Source organism: Quercus suber, unplaced genomic scaffold (genome assembly GCF_002906115.3).
Source record: "Quercus suber isolate HL8 unplaced genomic scaffold, Cork oak 2.0 scaffold_426, whole genome shotgun sequence".
Lineage (NCBI taxonomy): Eukaryota > Viridiplantae > Streptophyta > Magnoliopsida > Fagales > Fagaceae > Quercus > Quercus suber.
In genome coordinates, this window is record NW_027069877.1 from 14,720 (window position 1) to 34,513 (window position 19,794).

General features: G+C 34.3%; 1 protein-coding gene across 1 annotated transcript; it reads left to right on the top strand.

Moving 5' to 3' along the window:
• Positions 1 to 8,277: 8,277 nt before the first annotated feature.
• Positions 8,278 to 14,937, top strand: LOC112029648 (probable voltage-gated potassium channel subunit beta). Its single transcript, XM_065761726.1, has 4 exons — positions 8,278 to 8,930; positions 9,147 to 9,290; positions 10,071 to 10,235; positions 14,487 to 14,937. Exons 1-4 carry the CDS (start codon positions 8,367 to 8,369, stop codon positions 14,598 to 14,600), a joined length of 987 nt encoding a protein of 328 aa, XP_065617798.1. The 5' UTR covers positions 8,278 to 8,366; the 3' UTR covers positions 14,601 to 14,937.
• Positions 14,938 to 19,794: the final 4,857 nt, after the last annotated feature.

The window sequence follows — 19,794 nt, forward strand, 5'->3', positions numbered from 1 at the left end:
AATGTAGAAAATTATTTTTACATTCGGTTTTCCATCAAAACAAACGTCAAACGGTTTTCTATCAAAACAAACGGCAAACATCTAAATCAATATATTTTTTATTGGAACATTATTTTTTGGGACCAATTATATATATATATATATATGAGCTGGTCTAATGACCGGTCCTTTTAATGTTTGCATAGGTATTAATTAGCTATCATTTTAGGGAGTTTCTTGTGAGTTGTATTTCTTTTTTGCTATTGTTAGCATAAGAGGCAAGGTGATCGATATTGTGCTGGCCAGTACGTATACTGGTATCAAAACACCAACGTTTCGTATTTGTTTAAATACCGGCCGATTTCGGCATTATCGGTAGTACAAAAAAAAGTTTTTTTTTTTTTTAGTTTTGTAATTTTTGAATTTTTATAATGGCAGAATGGTAACTTATTTGCATTAACTTAAAGTATTTTTTTTTTCTTAGTATGCACTGAACAATTAAGCTTTCTGTTTTTATATTGTGTTTTTTTTCTTTTAATTGATGCTAAAGTCTAAAATTATGAATAATTTGTTTTGAATTGGGGAAATCTTTTATAGTAAACTTTTATATTTATTATAATAAATATATAGACACACACACACACACACACACACACACATATATAATATATATATATATTTATAAATATAAAATAAACTGTAAACCCAAAACAGTACACCAATATTGATCGGTACCGAAATATATCGTTCCACTGATCAAACTAATACAGCCTCCGGTACGAGATTGACTCTTTTGATTAAGAATCTTTTTTATAGAAAAAACTCTAAATAATAAAGATGCCCACACACACCTTGAATTTGAACAGGTGTGAAGTAATCTATCATGCATCATTTCAATCCTTCAAATCATATAAACTTAGTAGTTTAGTTTTTTAATTTTTTTTTTTTTTAGAACCATAGAAATTTAGTAAAAAACGTGAAACAAACTCTAACGGAATTGAATTTTAAATATAGAATAGGAGAAACATTACCTTTTTTTTTTTTTTTTGGTAAACTATATATTTGGTCTCTAACTTTTACAGCTAATGTCAATTTCGTCCTTAATTTTTCAAATGTGTCAATTTGGTACTTAACCTTTTAGTGTTAATAAATTATCCTACTATTAAATGTTGTGGAAAATGTTGATATGGCTAACAAATTGAATAAAATATTATTTTTTGTCACATAGGCTAACACCTGTACTGCCATGTCATATTACATAATTTTGTTTTTTTAAAGTGTTATTCATGGATTTTGTTTTTGTAACTCACACAAGAGGCTATCTGGGATCAAAATCCCTAAAAGCATTCACATCCGCTTTCTTTGAACTATTCTATTTTACTATTTTAAAAGTTACTTTATCAAATATACCATACCATGTTATAACACACCCAACATCCCAACTTTTATTTATCTTATCTATTCATTAAAATATTAATTTCACCAACTCTTTCTCTCTCTTCCTCTTCATAAAAATAATTAAAAATACCCGCCTACCACCATAAAATACAATATAAACCTTTTACAAATTGCTATAGTGATATCATAAACTGTAGTACAATTGCAAATTTTTTTTTTTTTTTTTACAATTGCAAGACTTTACAAGACCGAATAATGAGAAATTTTAATGTTTTGTTGCTAAATATTACCAACATATAACATTTCCAAGACCCAATATGAAGAGTCTTTTGGCTAAAGATTGCAAAAAATGGAGTTTATTGGTGTTATAGGTACTGTTCAAAATTATTTGGCAAAATGAGGAGAGAGACTGAATTTCGGCAATGGTGTTGCTGAAATTGCAAGAAAAAGTACAATGTGTCAGGGGAGAGAGAAATTGAATTTGGTAATGAGATTACCAAAATTCTTGTCCTGCCCATATTGCCCGAAATGGAAACCAATTGTGGCAATGGCATTGCTGAAAACGGGAGAAAAAAAAAAAAAAAAAAGAATTATGGCAACTAAGTTGCCGAAAATTGAGGGGAAAAAAAAAAGACGCTACATCCACAACATTTTTCACAACAAATTATAAGTGGTTAGTTGTTATTGGTTCAAATTTGAACCTAACACTAAGATTACTTTTTTGTCCTAATAATAACAATCAGTAACAACCTGCCACTTAGGATTTATTGTAAAAATATTGTGAAAATGTTGTGGACATATCATTTCTAAAAAAAAATTGTGATGCCGAAAGAGAAGGGAAAAAAAAAGTGGCAAAAGCATTGCCGAAATAGAGGAAAAAAAAGTGGCAAATTGTTTTGTGGCAACTAAGTTGCCGAAAATGGAAGGAAAAAAAAAAAATTCTACATCCACAACATTTTTCACAACAAATTACAGGTGGTTAGTTGTTATTGGTTCAAATTTGAACTTAACACTATGATTACTTTTTTGCCCTAATAATAACAATCAGTAACAACCTGCCACTTAAGATTTGTTGTAAAAATATTGTGAAAATATTGTAGACGTATCATTCTAAAAAAAAAAATTTGTAGTGCCAAAAGAGAAGGGGAAAAAAAAAGTGGCAAATTGTTTTGTAGCAATGGCATTGCCGACATAAAGGGAAAAAAAAATCAATTTGCAATTTTTTTTTCCTTCTATTTCGGCACCACAATTTTTTTTAAAAAAATGACACATCTACAACATTTTCACAATATTTTTACAACAAATTTTAAGTAGCAAATTGTTACTGATTGTTATTATTAGAGCAAAAACGTAATCTTAGTGTTAGGTTCAAATGTGAACAAATAACAACTAACCACCTGTAATTTGTTGTGAAAAATATTATGGAAGTAGCATCTTTTTTTTTCTCCTATTTTCGGCAATAACATTGCCACAATTGATTTCCATTTCGGGTAGTACAGGCAGGATAAGAATTTCGGTAATCTCATTACCGAAATTCAATTTTCTCTCTTTCCTGAGACATTGTACTTTTTCTTGCAATTTCGGTAACACAGTTACCGAAATTTAATCTCTCTCTTTATTTTATCAAATAACTTTAAACAGTACCTATAACACTAATAAACCTTATTTTTTTGCAATTTTTAATCAATAGACTCCGATAAAGCTTGGAGCTCCTCATATTTTCAAGAGTAACAGTTTAACACCCACACCACAACCTCAAAGCAATTTAACAGCAAAAATAAAAGAAGAAAATCTCATAGGATGAAGTGATTGATTTGACTTTCACTGCTCGAGACATCCAACAAGTTTAGTCCCATAAATTGGACTAGGAAACAATTAGACAGAGATATTTCTTTGGATTTTTGGACGTCACCCTTGCCGAGAATAATAAAAAGGTCAATTTTGATGTGGCTGTGAGAATTTCGTCAATGTGATTGGCTATGGTGTGTAGAGATCATAATGTGGAGGTGGTGCTGGATTTGACTAAGAAGATTGCATCTGGGGATTCGTTCTGGGGTAGAGCTAAATTAAAGAAAAAGGGAAAACAAATGAAGTAAATAGATTATAAGTGAGCGTTTGGATGTGATATTTACGAGACATAAACAGTATATTTAGGCCTATAAATAGTAATTTACACTATTCATGTACATAGATTATATTGTGCAGGATATATTGTGCATTGTTTATGTACTATTTACAGGACTCACAACCACTTTATTTAAATAAATATTAAAAATGGGTCTCACAGTACTATTTATACATTTAAAAATTATTTTACTACAATGTTTTTAATTTTCAGCAAAATAAATTATATCTAAACGGACCTTTAGACTTAGTTTGGATTGCGTTTGCGTTTTCAGGCAGACGCATTTTTGGCTTTTTTCTTTTTTTTTTATAATTCCAACACTTTGTGCACTGTTCATGTCCCATGAACAGTGCATCAAGGCAAATGCATAATATTTTCATTAATGAACAGTAACCAAAATAATATTTGTTGTTATTTTCAGTTTTCATTTTTCAACAAAATAAGCAGTATCCAAACGCACACTAAGTGTGTGTTTGACAAAAATTAAAAAGTCAGCTTATTTTATTATTCAGCTTATTTTTACTATTATTTATGGGCCTCATTGTACTTTTTGGTACTATTCATAGGTCTCACTATAATATTTCAATTAACTTTTACATTTATCTACCGTGCTTTCAGCAAAAACTTTTCAGTTTTAGCAAAATAAGCGGATCTCAAACAGACCCTAAAATAAAGAGATTGTAGTTGTATATATGTCTCTACCCTTTGTGCCTCACCCTTTCTCTTTAGACTTTCAACCAAGTTGTGGTTGTTTTAGGTTTGTGGTGTGGGTGTTCTCTCAAAATCTAAAGAGCTTGTTAGGGATTTTGATCCCAAATAGCATGTGAGTTATAAAATGTCTGTTTGAGAACAGTTTATTTAGTTGAAATTGAAAACTTTTTATTAAAAGTATTATAGATAAATCTAAAGAGTAGCTGAAATAGTACAATGAGACCCATGAACAGTACTAAAAAGTTCAATGGGATCTATGAATAATATAAAAAAATAAGCTAAATAGTAAAATAAAAAAAAATAAAAAAAAGAAGCTTTTTAAGCCAATGCCAAATGCACACAAAATCGATGAATCAGACTTTGAAAAAAAAAAAAAGCATAACAGGGCATTACGTGTTATAGCCTATGTGACAAAAATATATATATATATATAAGATCAAATTGACACATTTGAAATGTTAGAGATCAAATTGACATTAGGGGTCTGTTTGAGATCCGCTTATTTGACTAAAATTAAAAACTTTTTGTTGAAAATACTGTAGATAAAGGTAAAAGTTAGCTAAAATAGTACAATAAGACCTATGAATAGTACCAAAAAGTGCAGTGGGGCCCATGAATAGTAGCAAAAATAAGTTGAATAGTAAAATAAGTTAGCAAAAATAATTTTTGCCAAACACACACTAGGTGCAAAAGTTAGGAACCAAATATGTAGTTTACCCTTTTTTTTTTCATAGGAGAAACATTGCTTGGTTCAAAAAGAGTTCAAACTTTTATATATAAAGCGTTACAAATCTATACCATTACGAGAGTTGAGAGTATTCTAGGATGGATTTATTAGGATTAACATCTCATCTATTTTTTTCCTTTTTAAATTTTATTAAAAAAATTACAGCTAAGATTCTATTTTTCCTCATGTAGCTAACTGACAATAAACTATACCAGTTAAACTAACCAAAACCTTCTTTACAAACTGACTATTTTATATAATTGAGAATGTAAGGAGTGTGATGAAAATACCATATAAATGCCATTTTTTTTTTTTGGGTAAATAATGATTGCTCAGTCATATTTGGAGACAACTAGTTTTATATTTAAATGTTTTTGGAAGAATTTATGATTGATTATTATTAAAAAAATAAAAAATGATTTTTACACAAGAAATGAAACATTAAATAGCTCTATGCTATATTACACAAATAAAATAAAATAAAAAAACCAAAAAAAAATTAAACTAATAATTATCTCTTGAATTAAACAAAAAATTAAACAAACAAAAAAACACTCTAAACTAATAATTATCTCTTGAATTGCTGCCAAAAAAAAAAAAAAAAAACAATTCTCTTGCATAGCTATGATGTGAATCACTTATCACATATGGATTCCATTAACCTATAAGTAGGGGTGTTTGCGGTGCGGTGCGGTACGGTTTAGCTAAAACCATAATTGCACCGCACCTTATTTTTGCGGTTACTTGTGCAGTGCGGTATGATGCGGTGCGTTTTAAAGTTTAGCCAAAATCATAACCGCACAGCACCTCATTTTTGCGATTACATATGCGGTGCAGTGTATAAGATGCGGTTTGAATGATTTGAAGTTGGTATATTTTTCAAATTTTATGTTTTTTCTACCCAGCCCAAAACTAATTTTTCCCTTTGTTTTGGTCTAAGTTTTAAACTATTGAGCTAGTTTTTCTTTATTTTGGGCTGGCTTTCGTAATCAACACTTGCTAAGGTTATCAAACTATTTTTTTTTTTTTAAACTAGGGTTATTAAACTATTAATAATATATTTAATATTAAAAATAATTAAATATATTAATATATAGAGAAGGTGCGGTTTGTGCGGTTTTCTTATTATAAAACTGCAAATCGCACTGCACCGTGCGGTGTGGTGCACTATTACTTGTAATGCGGTGCACTATTACTTGTAGTGCGGTATGGTTATGTCATTTTGCGGGCAGTTTTAGTGCAGTTTTTGTGGTTTGTGCGGTTTGGTGAACACCCCTACCTATAAGCATGGTTTTTAGATCCGAACCGTTCATTGAACCGTAAAAATGAGAGGTTCAAGATTTTTAAGGTCGAACCGAGGTTGAATCGTGGTCAAACTGTGATGACGTCATAATTAATTTAATAATTATTTAAATATAAATAAATATATTAAATTTGTAAATATTAGCAAAATTTATGAAAAATATCTTAAAAATTGAAACAAAATTTCAATAAAATTTTCATGATATTATAAGGTTAACATAAAATAGTACATTATAAGGTTAATAAAAAATAGTACAACATAAGTAAGCATAAAAAATAAATTTTATAATAATCCTTTAAGAGAAATCATTTCAATTAACTAAAAAAGACTTTTAAAATAAATTCATAAATTGCATAGGTATTATTCTTAAATAAAAAGTTAATTTGGCAATGAAAAAAAATTTAGTAATATTCAATATGTTGAGAAAGATGACATAAAAGTTTAGAAACTATAAATCAAGTAAATTTAATATAATTTTAATAATACTACATATTAGCTCCCAAGAAGAGCATTGGTCCGTTGGTCAAGGCTTAGTCTTGGTGCCTACAAGCTGAGAGAGCTCAGGTTTGGATCTTGGTAAGCGCATTTTCCTTTAATTTTTCTAAATAAGTTCTATTCCATGAACCCTAGTTCATTCGGTTCTCTCATAAATCATGTATACCCGATTGGTTAACCTGGTTGGACTGCCCAGTCAGGTCCGAGTTTAAAAACCATGCCTATAAGATTGAGTTTCAATCATTATTGACAAATCTACTATATAATTATTATTATATATATGAGATATTTTTTTGTACTTCCTGATATTTAAATTAGTATTATGATGTTAAACAAATTAAAACACATAAATTACACTTCCTAGTGTTATAAGAGCATTTGCATTAGCTTGTACAAAAATTTTCATATATTTTAGTATAAAAACTTCATTTTTATATTTTACATACTCACTTTTTCAAAATACTCCGTATTAGATTATTTATTTTATATTACATTTAATTAAAATATTAAATAATCTTATTTTTTTAATTGTTTCTCTTTCTTTGCATATAATAACTACATTTAGTCTCTTCATTCGTTCTCACGTAAAGAAAGAATAAAAAATTAAATGTAAAATGAATAGTATTAGTGTTATATGTTTATTATAGCAAACTTGTAATTTTATGCAATTGCTTATTGATATTGGTTATTTTTAGCCAAAAGTAAATTTTACACATTCTTCATTTATATGCTTTTACACTTTGACGTGAGCCTTCTAACTTAGGAGCTAACTCAAAAGAATTTCTCAAAAAATGGGATCGTTTGATATAGGAGTTTAAATACATGTTTTCAATTTTTAAACAACATTACTCATATTTCTAAATATTTTTTTACCCACATATATTTTCAAAAAATATAAATAACATTACTAAAATATCGTTACCAAACAGCATATTTTGAGCAATTAGTAAGTGTTTGTTTGAGAATTGTTTATCCTCTTTTGCCCAAAGTATATTTGTATTTGTATCTTCAAAATTTTTAAAAATTTAGAAAAAGTAAAAAGTAACTGTAAAAAAGCGCGAGTAATTTTTAGTTACTATCAGAGCATGAAGAATAGTACTTCCTCCTTTCACATTTATGGTGAAGTCTGGTTATTAAGTTCATAGTAAGATCCATCATAAATGTGAGAAGAGAGAGCACTATTTTATTATTTTATGAAATTACCTAAGAATTTTTTCAAAAAATGAGCTTATTAGTTGATACATTCAGGGTGACGCCAGCACTGACGCCCCTGACCGTCGATGATTTTCTCTGGGATGCCTAGATCTTCACGCAACCCAAACACACTTTTGTTGAGAGAGAGAGAGAGAGAGAGGGCATTACCTTTTCTGTCTTCACTTGCTTGCCACACATCCCAAAGGACAAAACAGTCAATATGCTGAAACATATTCCACAGGTGTCAAAATCTCAAAAACCTCACGTGGCCAACTATAGTCACTCCCTCCATTCCAGTTGTCACCATACCCACACAGTCACACAAACAAAGTACTAGTACTACATAAAGAAATCATTTTCATTCTTCTACATTCACTCACTCTGTGTTTGTGTTTGTGTCTGTGTTAGTGAGAAAAAACAAAAGAAAAGAAAAAATGCAGTACAAGAATGTGGGTCGGTCAGGGCTGAAAGTGAGCCAACTCTCGTACGGAGCATGGGTGAGCTTCGGAAACCAACTGGATGTAAAAGAAGCTAAATCTCTCCTCCAATGTTGCAAAGACCACGGAGTGAACTTCTTCGACAACGCCGAGGTCTACGCCAATGGTCGGGCCGAGGAGATCATGGGTCAGGCCATACGAGAGTTGGGTTGGAAGCGCTCCGATTTGGTGTTGTCCACGAAGATCTTCTGGGGTGGTCCTGGTCCCAACGACAAGGGTTTGTCTCGGAAGCATATTGTGGAAGGGACCAAGGCTTCTCTTAAAAGGCTTGATACGGAGTATGTTGATCTTATCTATTGTCATCGTCCCGATACTTCCACTCCCATTGAGGAGACTGTTAGGGCTATGAATTATGTTATCGATAAGGGATGGGCTTTTTATTGGGGGACTAGTGAGTGGTCCGCTCAGCAGATCACTGAAGCTTGGGCTGTTGCTCAGAGGTTGGATCTTGTGGGTCCCATTGTTGAACAACCTGAGTATAATTTGCTTTCTCGCCACAAGGTCTCTTTCTCTCTTTATCTCCATTGTGGAAATGGGTTTTTGTTTATTTATTTCATTTGATGAGTGTGTGTGTGTGTGTGTGTGTACTACTTCAGCGTTTTCGTAATTTTAGGGATTCCTAAATCCTAGGAATCCAAATCTTTTTTTTTAGCATAATCATTATGTAGTGGACACCATGTATAAACTTGTGTATGATTTTAATCTTAATGGATGCAGGTTGAGACTGAGTTTCTTCCTCTCTACACCAACTATGGCTTGGGTCTTACCACATGGAGCCCACTTGCGTCTGGAGTGCTCACTGGAAAATACAACAAGAAAGTTATACCATCTGATAGCCGCTTTGCATTGGAAAATTACAAAGTATGTCTTTACTAATACTAGGTTCAACATTTTGCTCTTTAAAGTGACTTGCTATTCTGTCTTCTCATCAACATTTGTTGTTGACTTGAGCTATTTTCTCTGCTATATCTTTATGTTACTTTTAAAGTCTCGTTATCGAATGTTAATTTCACCTTTGGCTTTTTCTTGGTGGCTGAAACGAAGTGCATTATATTGGGATAGTGTTCCATCATCATTGGTTCTCTCCCTTCATAGACTTTGTGCCTATGTAGTGTGTGTGATATTGAATGCTTCTGTGATTACTGCTTCTATGATATCCATGTGTATCCAAGAGAATGATGGTTTCCACCATCAGCATGCATTATACTCGGGTATAAGAATGTCACAGCTTATGACATGTTCCGTAATGTGAAATATGTGGATTATACAAGACCCGGGACCCTTTTTTTTTTTTTTTTTTTAAAAATTTGTTTTAGCCACAGGGTGATTATCCTTGTGAAGTAGCACCGTTTTAGTTCTATACTGTGTTGTCTCAGATGTAGTTCAGTTTGGATGCAGATCCCTGTACAATACATTTCTAATGCGAGAGCTCTTTTTCAATTGATAATTCCATTTCTTTTATTTGGTGTTCTGTTGGTTTTGTGTGATGAATGCAAACCAAAGGGTCCATGGTTTAAGGACCAGCACACGCACACACAGAGCAATGTTGTTCTTTCTTATTTAAATTTAAATGTTATAATCTGTCTGGTGACTGATAGCAAAACTTGATTTATCATGTCAAAATCTTATTTTGACTTGTAGAGTCTTGCTAATCGGTCATTGGTTGATGACGTGCTGAAAAAAGTAGAAGGACTAAAGCCAATTGCAGATGAGCTAGGTGTGCCATTAGCTCAACTTGCGATTGCATGGTGTGCAACAAATCCTAATGTCTCTTCCGTTATTACTGGAGCAACAAAGGAGTCTCAGGTTAGTTTTAAAAATATCATATCCTTTTATTTTTATTTTTTGAGAAGTAAAAATATCACATCTTCAAAACATATTGTAGTTACACGATATGCTGCATTTTTTGATCTGGCGTGTGTTTGCTTATCATTCTACTTTAAAAAAAAGGAGACTGAAAGTTGGATTTATTTTTTGGATGAATGAGATGACTTTTATTGATTAAAACCAATCAAATACACAATGTACACTATACAGAGCTTAAAGTTCCCAGCACTAGTGTGTATGAAAAACAGAAAGCAAAACCAGATCAACTTCTGTTTCCCCTTATAAAAAAGACTACTGTTTAAAAGTAGAAAACACTACAATTACAAAGAAAAGAATCTCAGCAATATTTACTCTTTGAGATTTTCCTACTAATCATGCTTTCTGAAAGTCCATGCTCCCTGCACAATTCTACACTTTCATCTGATTTCTTAAAACCACCTTTGTCTCTTACTCTGTTTTTCACTTCCTGTTTAATGAATGCAAAATGCTCTCTTCGCTCCTGAGCTGTCCCCCATGAATTATGAAATTCCTTTGGCACCAGATATGGTGAACCACTGCTCCTCAAGCTATTTTGATCACAATAGACTTTAAAATTTTTCCCTTAAGGCTTTCCACATCCCAATCCACCAGTCTACAACACCCAAATTCTGGGTTCTCTATTAAGAAGCATTTCATGATTCCTTCCCAGATTCTGCCAGTGAAGGTGCATTGGAAAAGCATATGTTCCCTGGTCTCAGTGTTTCTTCTGCAATAAACACAATTCATCTCACCTTGTTACCCCCATTGGTTAACCTATCTATTGTAGTGAACCTATTCTTCGTACCAAACCACATAGAAAATCATGCCTTGGAATCGCAAGAGAGTACCATACCAATCTCCAACAGTTTTACCTCATGTAGCCTATATCTTAGTCATTCCATGTCTCTGCACTAGAGAAGCAACCTGTCTTTGCAAGAGTCCAAATGGGTCTATCACAATCCCCAATAGGTACCAAAGATAGCTTGCTTTATATGGTTACTCGATCCTTAGACATTCCTGGCCTACATGCCCAATTTTTATCTTTCAAGAAAGAATAAAATCCTGCTCTATCATAGTGATTACCTTCTTGGGGAGGACAAAACTGCTTGCTCAGTAGACTTCAATGGTGTATAAAACTGAGGGCAGCAACTGTAGTCTTCCTGCAAAGGACAGGTTCCTTGAATTCCAAGGGTTAATTCTGGAAGTGATTTTATCCCGAAATGTTTTTTCATCTTGAGCAGATAACTTACCTGGGATTAAGCGAATACCCATGTATCTCATTGGAAAATGACCTTCTCTAAACTGGAGGAGCTCAAGAATCAGTCTAGAAAATACTTCCATTGCCAATACAAATAGATAGGGAGGCAAAAGATCCTCCTGTCTTAATCCCTTATTTCCCTCAAAATAGCTAGCTAGCCTGCCATTAATAGCCACTGAAAATTTAGGGGTAATAAGGCATGTTCTGACCCATTGCACTAACCTTGGTGGAATACTAACAGCAGCAAAACATTGGAGGATAAATTCCCAGCTAACTGAAGCATACACCCATGAGCAATCACCACATTTTCTATAATGCTTCTATTAGTAATAAATGCTGTTGTTTGATTATGGTATAACAGATTTTTCAGAAGGTTATGCACTTGTATATCGCATTTGACATTAAAGAATGAAATGGGCATAAAATCACCCAGGTAGGAAGGATTCTGAACCTTAGGGACTAGGATTATAATTGTCACATTGACTTTCCCTAACAGCTTCCCTCAAGAAAGATTCGATTGCATCCTCCATTTCACACTGTATAGCCCAAGATTTATGGAAGAAACAAGCCAAGAACCCATCTGGGCTAGGACCTTATTACCATTAAGAGAAAAAAATAGTTCTTTGTATTTTCTCAGCAGTGTTTTCTCTTCTGGCTTCATTAACCCCCAATTGTAAGTTCGATTTTCCAAGCTGGCTTTTATAGAACTCAAATGCCAGTTGTGTAACATCTGATTGGATTCTCCATCATGTTTCCTTGATCATATCGTAAGCATTTGAGTGAATTTGTTATATTCCTTTAACAAATCTATAAAAGTAAGAGGTATTGTGGTTCCCCAAATTCAACCACTTATTCCTAGATTTTTGTTTGAAAAAAGCTTCCTCAGCCTTACTTACTGAAAGAATCTCATGCATGCACTCCTTTTCCTATTCACAAATACTCTTTTCTAGGATTCCTCATCATGCAATTTTGGGTTTGTTCCAGTTTGGTTCTAACTTGAATTACCCTTTGAGAAATACTGCCAGATTGTGCAGATTAATCTGCCTAAAGATTCTCTTCAAAGCCTTCAGTTTAAAGTATAGCTTAAACCCTTTTTTTTTTTTTTTGGTTTTGAAAAGTAAAAGTTTTATTAGAAAAGGAAAAGAGAATGACACATAAATAGATGTGTACAACCCTTGTCAAAGAATTAGAGAATAGCTTAAACATTGGAACTCCTTCAACTTGTGTTTCTCAACCTTTCTTACACAAATAGGATTTCATCATTATCTGCACAGAAATTGAATAAATTGAAAGGTTGGTGCCCAAAATTCATTTCTTCACCAAATGACGTCACTGCAGATAAATGATCTGATATACCATGACTTAAAAATTCCAGTGGCCTGGCTATATTTCTTCATCCATCTCTCATTCCCCAGAAATTTGTCTAATTTCCCTGCCACAAACTCAATACCTTTTCTTTTATTACTCTATGTATAAAAGCATCTTGTTTAAGCCAAGTCCATCACTTCAGTGTTGTATAAGCACTCACCAAAATCCATCGCAAATGTTGAAACACTTCCAGAACCCCACTTTTCATAAGAGTTTCTAACCACATTTAAATCCTCCATTAGCAGCCAGGTGTTCTGACCTACTTACCCTTTAAACAACCCCAAACTGTTCCATAGCTCCTTTCTGTTAATCCCTTTTGATGATGCTTAGATACAGGAAAGGAAAGGAAACAAAAATTCTATGACTTAGATACAGCTGTAGTGACGCAGGACAACCAGAACGAAAACTAAACAATAGAAAAATAAAGGGATATGACCTAGGAGTCAGCACCTAAGTCTTGCTTGGAGTCAGCACCAAGCGGGGAAACCACTAGGAGTCAGCGAGTAGACCTGGAGTCAGCACTAGACCAAAGAAAGACCAAACGGTCGTTTTTTTCATTCATCAAAATATCAACTAACTCCTCAAGGAGTACAATAGGTTGCTTATAAAGGATTGCTAAACCCTAGTTCTTATTAGCTAGGAAACCCTAATTGCCTTATTACAAAAATACCCTTACTTCTAAATTAAAATACTAAAAGCCCAATAAACTAATAGACCTAAAACATAAAAATACAATGAGCTTGCAAACATAAATAATACTAAATAATAATTTTCTTGTGTCTCCCGCATCATGTAGTTTGCTGTGAATTACATGATTTGATTGATAAGGCTCCCATTTTTGTGGGGTCTAGAGAGGTCATGTTAGGCAGCTTTGTCCCCAACATTTTGGAGAGGCTGATTCTTGGAGTCGATCCTATGCCGTATCGCTTTTAATTGATGTATAATCTGAATCCGTACCACTACCTTAAACCCAGATTTAATTGTTTGTATCATTTGACATGTAAATAAAAAAAACTGCTTTTGAAATACAACACAACACCTTAAGAATAATTTGTATAATAAATCAATGGTCCATGTCATTTCCTTCAAGATCAAGCAATTAATTTTATTAATTTTCATCTTTTTTAGCAATAAAATAAAAAAGCTTGCCTATGCATGCTTTATGCTTCTTCCAAAAAAAAGGCCAAAGGAGTGCCTAAGGCGAGCTTCTTGAAATGAGCTTCGCTTCAGTGCTTTAACAACACTATGTGTCTAATGTGGAGCTTAACAATTGTGCTTCATGGAGTGTCTGAGCTGTATTCATGTTGCCACAGGTCCTTTGTTGCGGCATATCTTTGCTTCATATTTCCCCTCTGAACCCACCTAATCTGTGAATGCATTTTAAAAATGGGTTTGTGATGTTAAAGGTCATTCTTTGAGGTTTCCCCCCAAAAATTTATTTCTTTATTCTGTCTGATTGAAAATGCTTATATAGCATCCTATTTTTCTCTCAAAGGTGCTAGAACATGAAGCTAGTAAGCATCTAAAATCTGAAAATGATATAATCCTTAAAGCATGCCATTAAAGAGCTTTTTTCTTCTATGTAGATTCAAGAGAATATGAAAGCTATTGATGTCATCCCACTACTGACTCCTGCTGTGATGGAGAAGATTGAGGTTGTAGTTCAAAGCAAGCCAAAGCGTCCAGATTCATATAGGTAAAGCAATGATTCACGAGCTCCTCTGTGTTCTGCACATTCCGCAGCAGACTCCATTGTTCCAATATACTGGAATGCAATTCTTTATCTCAACTGTTAGGCCTGGTGCTTAGTTAGTTTCTTATTTCTTTTCTCGGAACTATTCTTGTGATTTCACTGTGTACCTGGTCTTCTCTTTTTCGTTTCCTCTCTTTGGTTTTCTTGATTTGGGGTGTGGGGAGATAGTGAGTTCTTGTTTGAAGTACCTACATGATTGTTAGTGGCTATGGATTTCTATTGGACAAATTACAGCGTTGGCATCTATTATTTGCCTGTTAAATTAGCTTGAGTGTTTTTTCTTCTGGACTTCTCTGCCTATTGTTAGGTCTGGATGTTGGAGGTTGACACCCTTTTGGCTTTTGGTGTCTATGCCCGTACCCTCTTCGCCTGTATGCATATTTCGTACATGTTCATGTATGTTCATCTGGAAGTTAGTATTTTTTTTAGAACAAAAATGATTGAATCTGATTAAATACATAGAAATGATCTTTGGTCTACTGGGCTATAGGGTAGTGCCGTTGTGGAGCTTGGATACAGATCCAGCAATGGCCTAGCGCAGCAGTCTTTGCATGGTTAATGCCTTGCCCTTCTCTACTTGTTTGATTCTAACATTGTGCCTTGCGTGATTTCCCTTATCATCATTCTCACCTGCTGCCAATTCTTCCCTTATCACCATTCTCGTCTGCTGCCAATTCTTTTCGTGCAAGACTCCAATATCCAGCAACATTTTCACCCTTTCTGCTGACTCGGGCTTTCAATGAGTTAGACTTGGTGGGATCTGGTAGGATCCAAGCTTAAAAAAATTATATTGTCTGAATCTGAGATGGATGGAATGCAATTTGAGTTTGAATCCAAAAGAATTTCCTTGCGGGAATTGATTCTTTTTCCACATGAAGGAAATCCAAAAGAAACCAAGTTAATTTTCTTTCTTTAACAAGAAAACTAACTTTCAAAGTTATAATAAAAATTCAAAGCAATTTCCCAGCAATGGGATGAGAATAAGGGAACCGGTTAGAGAACAATTATAAATTAGTAACTCTATGGAAACATCTAATTTTACAACATACAAAGAAGTTAAGTTGTGATAGGACCAACATTACATTCACATGAATCCACTACTCTTATTATGCACTAATTACAACTTAAAACCTTAGCATGTTATAAAATTGGGTGTGTCACTTACTGTATAGAAATAAAAATAAACAAAATACTAAATATGAAAAAACATAAATCACTCAAACGGACTTAAAAAGTAGAAATCCTAGCAGTTATTTACAAAGCAAAACCAGATAGACTCTACTGTTTAAATTCGAAAAAAATCACAATTACAAAGCAAAAAGTCTCACCAATATTTTCTCTTTGAGCCTATCCTCCTAAGCATGCTTTCTGGAAGTCTCCACTCCCTGCCTAATTCTACACTTACATCTGATCTCTTAAAGCTACATTTGTCTCTTACTCTGTTTTTCACTTCCCATTTAATTGAATGCAAAATGCTCTCTACACTCTGTGGGGCCCTTTTTTAGGACAGTTCCCTAAGCCCAAACCCAATCTGATATCATGGGTTGTTGCAAGGGGCCAGAAGTGGAATAAGAGTGCTCAATGGGCGAACTAGGCTTGGTTCACTGCAACCTATTTGGGCCATTATGCCGAATTGGTCCATTCACAAGTCAAAGCTCCAAAAAAGTGAATACAAGGAAAATATAACAACAAATACATAATAACTTATATTTTGCAAGAATCAAAAGAAAGCAATAACATAAGCAAGTATAAAATAAAAGAGAGCAGTAACATTTTGTAAATCCAGTAGAGTTTAGTGTTTTGTGAGCTAAGGTGCACTGGCAGGGTTTCATGCCTATGTATATGATGCGTGCCAACATGCTCATGTTAGGATGAGCTACAGCCCCTCAAAGCATCAAACATATTGATGTGTGCTGCATACACGGGGAAATTGATGTCACTTGATGACATGGATCAGGACAATCACACCGTGATGATTATGCACACAATATAGCGTGAATATGCACCTACAACAATTGCCTTGAGCACATACCCACACTACAAGGTTAAGAGCACTCGTGACTAGAGAGGGTCGCTCACGTAGCCATGAGAGTCCATCATACAAAATGTACAATCACCCACATACAGGCATATATAGATAGATATATATATATATATATACACATCATGCACAATGCTATCACATAGAGCGGGAAAGTAAAGCAGACATCGCTAATGTTCCAAGTGTATGTCTCAGCAAGGTACAAGAAATGTAAATCAGACATTGCCATACCCAGGGAACACGGCCTAAGCAAAAAGCAGGAAAGATAAAGGATACATGCCTACATTCATAGGGTATGGCCCAGTAAGGTGTAGGAAATATAAAACAGATATTGTCATACCTTAGGGATGAGGCCTAAAACTAGGTTCAAGGATGATAAACCTAATATAATGCTCTAGAGAAGAGGCTAAGAGAGAAAGATATAACCACTCGGGGAGGCTAGGCCTCCTAATATATTGAACATCGCCCTTTTTGGGCTTGTGTCATCTTGTTTGCATCCTTGCCCTCGTTGCTCGTGCCTAGGAAGTCGTGCCCTTGCTCTAAGCGTCCTCACTCCAAGCATGTACATGCAACAAACAAAGAAACCAGGCAGTAGACAAGCAAAGGGGATATCCAAGAGGTAAAGAGAGCATGCAAAAAGACACACTAGCAAAGAAAGCCAAAAGGGGGCAAAAAAACATCTTATCAAACAAAAAGGGGTGTCCTAGGAGGACAAATGTAAGTTTAGATCAGGTGTCCATAGTTCCATTGGATTGGAGTATGGGCAACATACATGCCATCAAGCAAAATTCCTAAAAGGGACTTGGGGTTGGGGTCTTATGTATTAAAGATAAGAGTGAACCCACATGAGATAGTAGGAATTAGGCTTGATGACACAAGCAAGCAAGGACTTATGTATGAACATATAGATAAGTGTACAAAGATGCAAAGAAGCAAAAAGAGCCAAACGGGTGGCACAAAGCAAGCAATGCAAGCATAACATCGCATAAAGCAGAGAAAGGGTATGCATCAAGCAAATTGACATCATGGGGATATGTTCTCACAAGTAACCTAAATAAGCCACAAATAGGATGGATGCAACCACACAAGCAAGTAGCCTCAAAGACCAACAAGCACAAACCCATGGAGGGCACAAGGCATGGCAAAGCCTAGATCTAAATAGGCAAACATGGATATAAAGCAAAGAAGCAAGCAAGCATACACATGCATGAAAGAAATGATCCAAACCCTTTGATATAAGCCTAGGTGTATGGATGTAGGCCTAGACCACGTGACCTAGATCTACACCCTACCTAAAGGGCCAAAACACAAGAAAGCGAAACATTAAGAGACAAAAAGGGCTATAGAAGCTTGTGGCATAGCATCCAACATATAGATCTAGACACATAAACATGGCATGGAGCACACGAAGATGTAGATCTAAGTATAAACATGGTAAAGAGCACATAAACATGTAGATCTAAACAAAAACATGGCAAAAAGCACCTAGGCATATAGATCTAAGCACAAACATAGTATTTAGGCATATCCAGCCCAAGAAGGCTAGGACAACATCATTGAAGCAATAAAACATGTTTGAAAGCAAAGAGACCTGCTAGAAGCAAGATAAAGCAAAAATATACTATGAAAAACAATAAAACATGTTAGAAAGTAAGATAAAGCAAATGGTGTAGATTGTAGCTAAAAAGCTACATCTACACCCCCAAAATCTCAAATTCAAGGTCCTAAGACCAATGAGAGGAAAAAAGAGTGCAAGAACACTACCTCTTGATTGTTGAGAAAAGAGAGAAATTAAAGGTTTTTTGATGTGTTTAGGAGAGGATTTAGAGAGGAAAAGAGAGAGAATCTACCCAAAAAAGTGCTCCAAAATCCTAGAACCATTTTTTTATTTTATTTTATCTAAGAGGGGTAAAGGGGTATAAATAGTTGAAAAGTGACTATTTGGCTTCTTGCAGTTGGGTTTGGTGGCCCTTTAGTGGCTACCAGGCCTAATGCTGACATCAGCAATCCTCGCTTCTTCCCTGGTTTAGCTTCATATGCATATTTGAAGGCCTTCCCGAACTTTGATTGAGCTGATCTTGATATCTCTGGAAAGATATGGATGTCTAGTTTCCATAACACTAAAGAAATGAAATTTCAATGGTCAGATCAAAAGTTATGGCCTTAGGAAGCGAGCTGATGTGCATTGCATAGTTTTTAAGACATCTCAATCGTTTTAACTCTAATTTCAACCCATAACTAGCAGTTGGAAAAGGAATTCAATAATCTTCGCAATGACACTAGTCTCAACCTGTTTTGATGGTTAGATTAAAATTAGAGTTTTTGGGGTCTCGAGAGTCAACCTTGGGTCAACCTTGAAGAAAATCACCGAATAGCTTGAGTTTGATGTAGAAACATGAAAAATATTGTTTTGAGATTATTTTGACCAACTTTGACTTTTGGCTAACCCAGGTGTGACTAGTGTATTTTGGTCAATTTGACTTGAAATGACACTTCAAGTGCCCCTCTGCCCAAACGGGTTGTCCCACTTCAATCTAGATGTTTTCGCTGTCCCTCGGAAGAAAGTTAATATTTTTAGAATTTTCGGGGTCCAACACGCAAATCAAGGTAGACAAAATACAGTATCTACAATATAGAACCAGTTCTATTTGTTAAATAACTAGATATTCATCCGTTTCAAGGTTACTCAGGTCGAACCGACTTGTCTGGTTTGGTTCGGGTTTGACAACCTTGCTGCTAAGTGACACATTATCATGCTGATGTGTTTTATTTTTGTCAAATCAGCCCCAAAACTACGTAGTTTTAGTGACACTCTCCCCACCTTAGCACCAAATTTGGTAAGACCACCCAATAATAGTGGTACATATGTAATATATTGAGAGACCATTTAAGCTTGAAAATTTCAACAGCCCGCCTTCCCCTTCTTTCTGAAATCAAATTTCAGAATCTCTCTCTCTCTCTCTCTCTCTCTCTCTCTCATCAAATTTCATAAAATATCTCCTTTCATTTCGTCAGAGTTCTTAAACTCCACCTTGCACCGCTCCCACCACTAGTTTCAATCCTTTTAGCCACCCAGCTCTATTTCACAAAGCTAACCCCC

Coding starts and splice junctions, on each gene's coding strand:
- LOC112029648 (XM_065761726.1), top strand. CDS start 8,367: ATGCAGTACAAGAATGTGGGTCGGTCAGGGCTGAAAGTGAGCCAACTC. Junction 9,291..10,070: donor TTGCATTGGAAAATTACAAA/GTATGTCTTTAC, acceptor TTTGACTTGTAG/AGTCTTGCTAATCGGTCATT. Junction 10,236..14,486: donor GAGCAACAAAGGAGTCTCAG/GTTAGTTTTAAA, acceptor TCTTCTATGTAG/ATTCAAGAGAATATGAAAGC.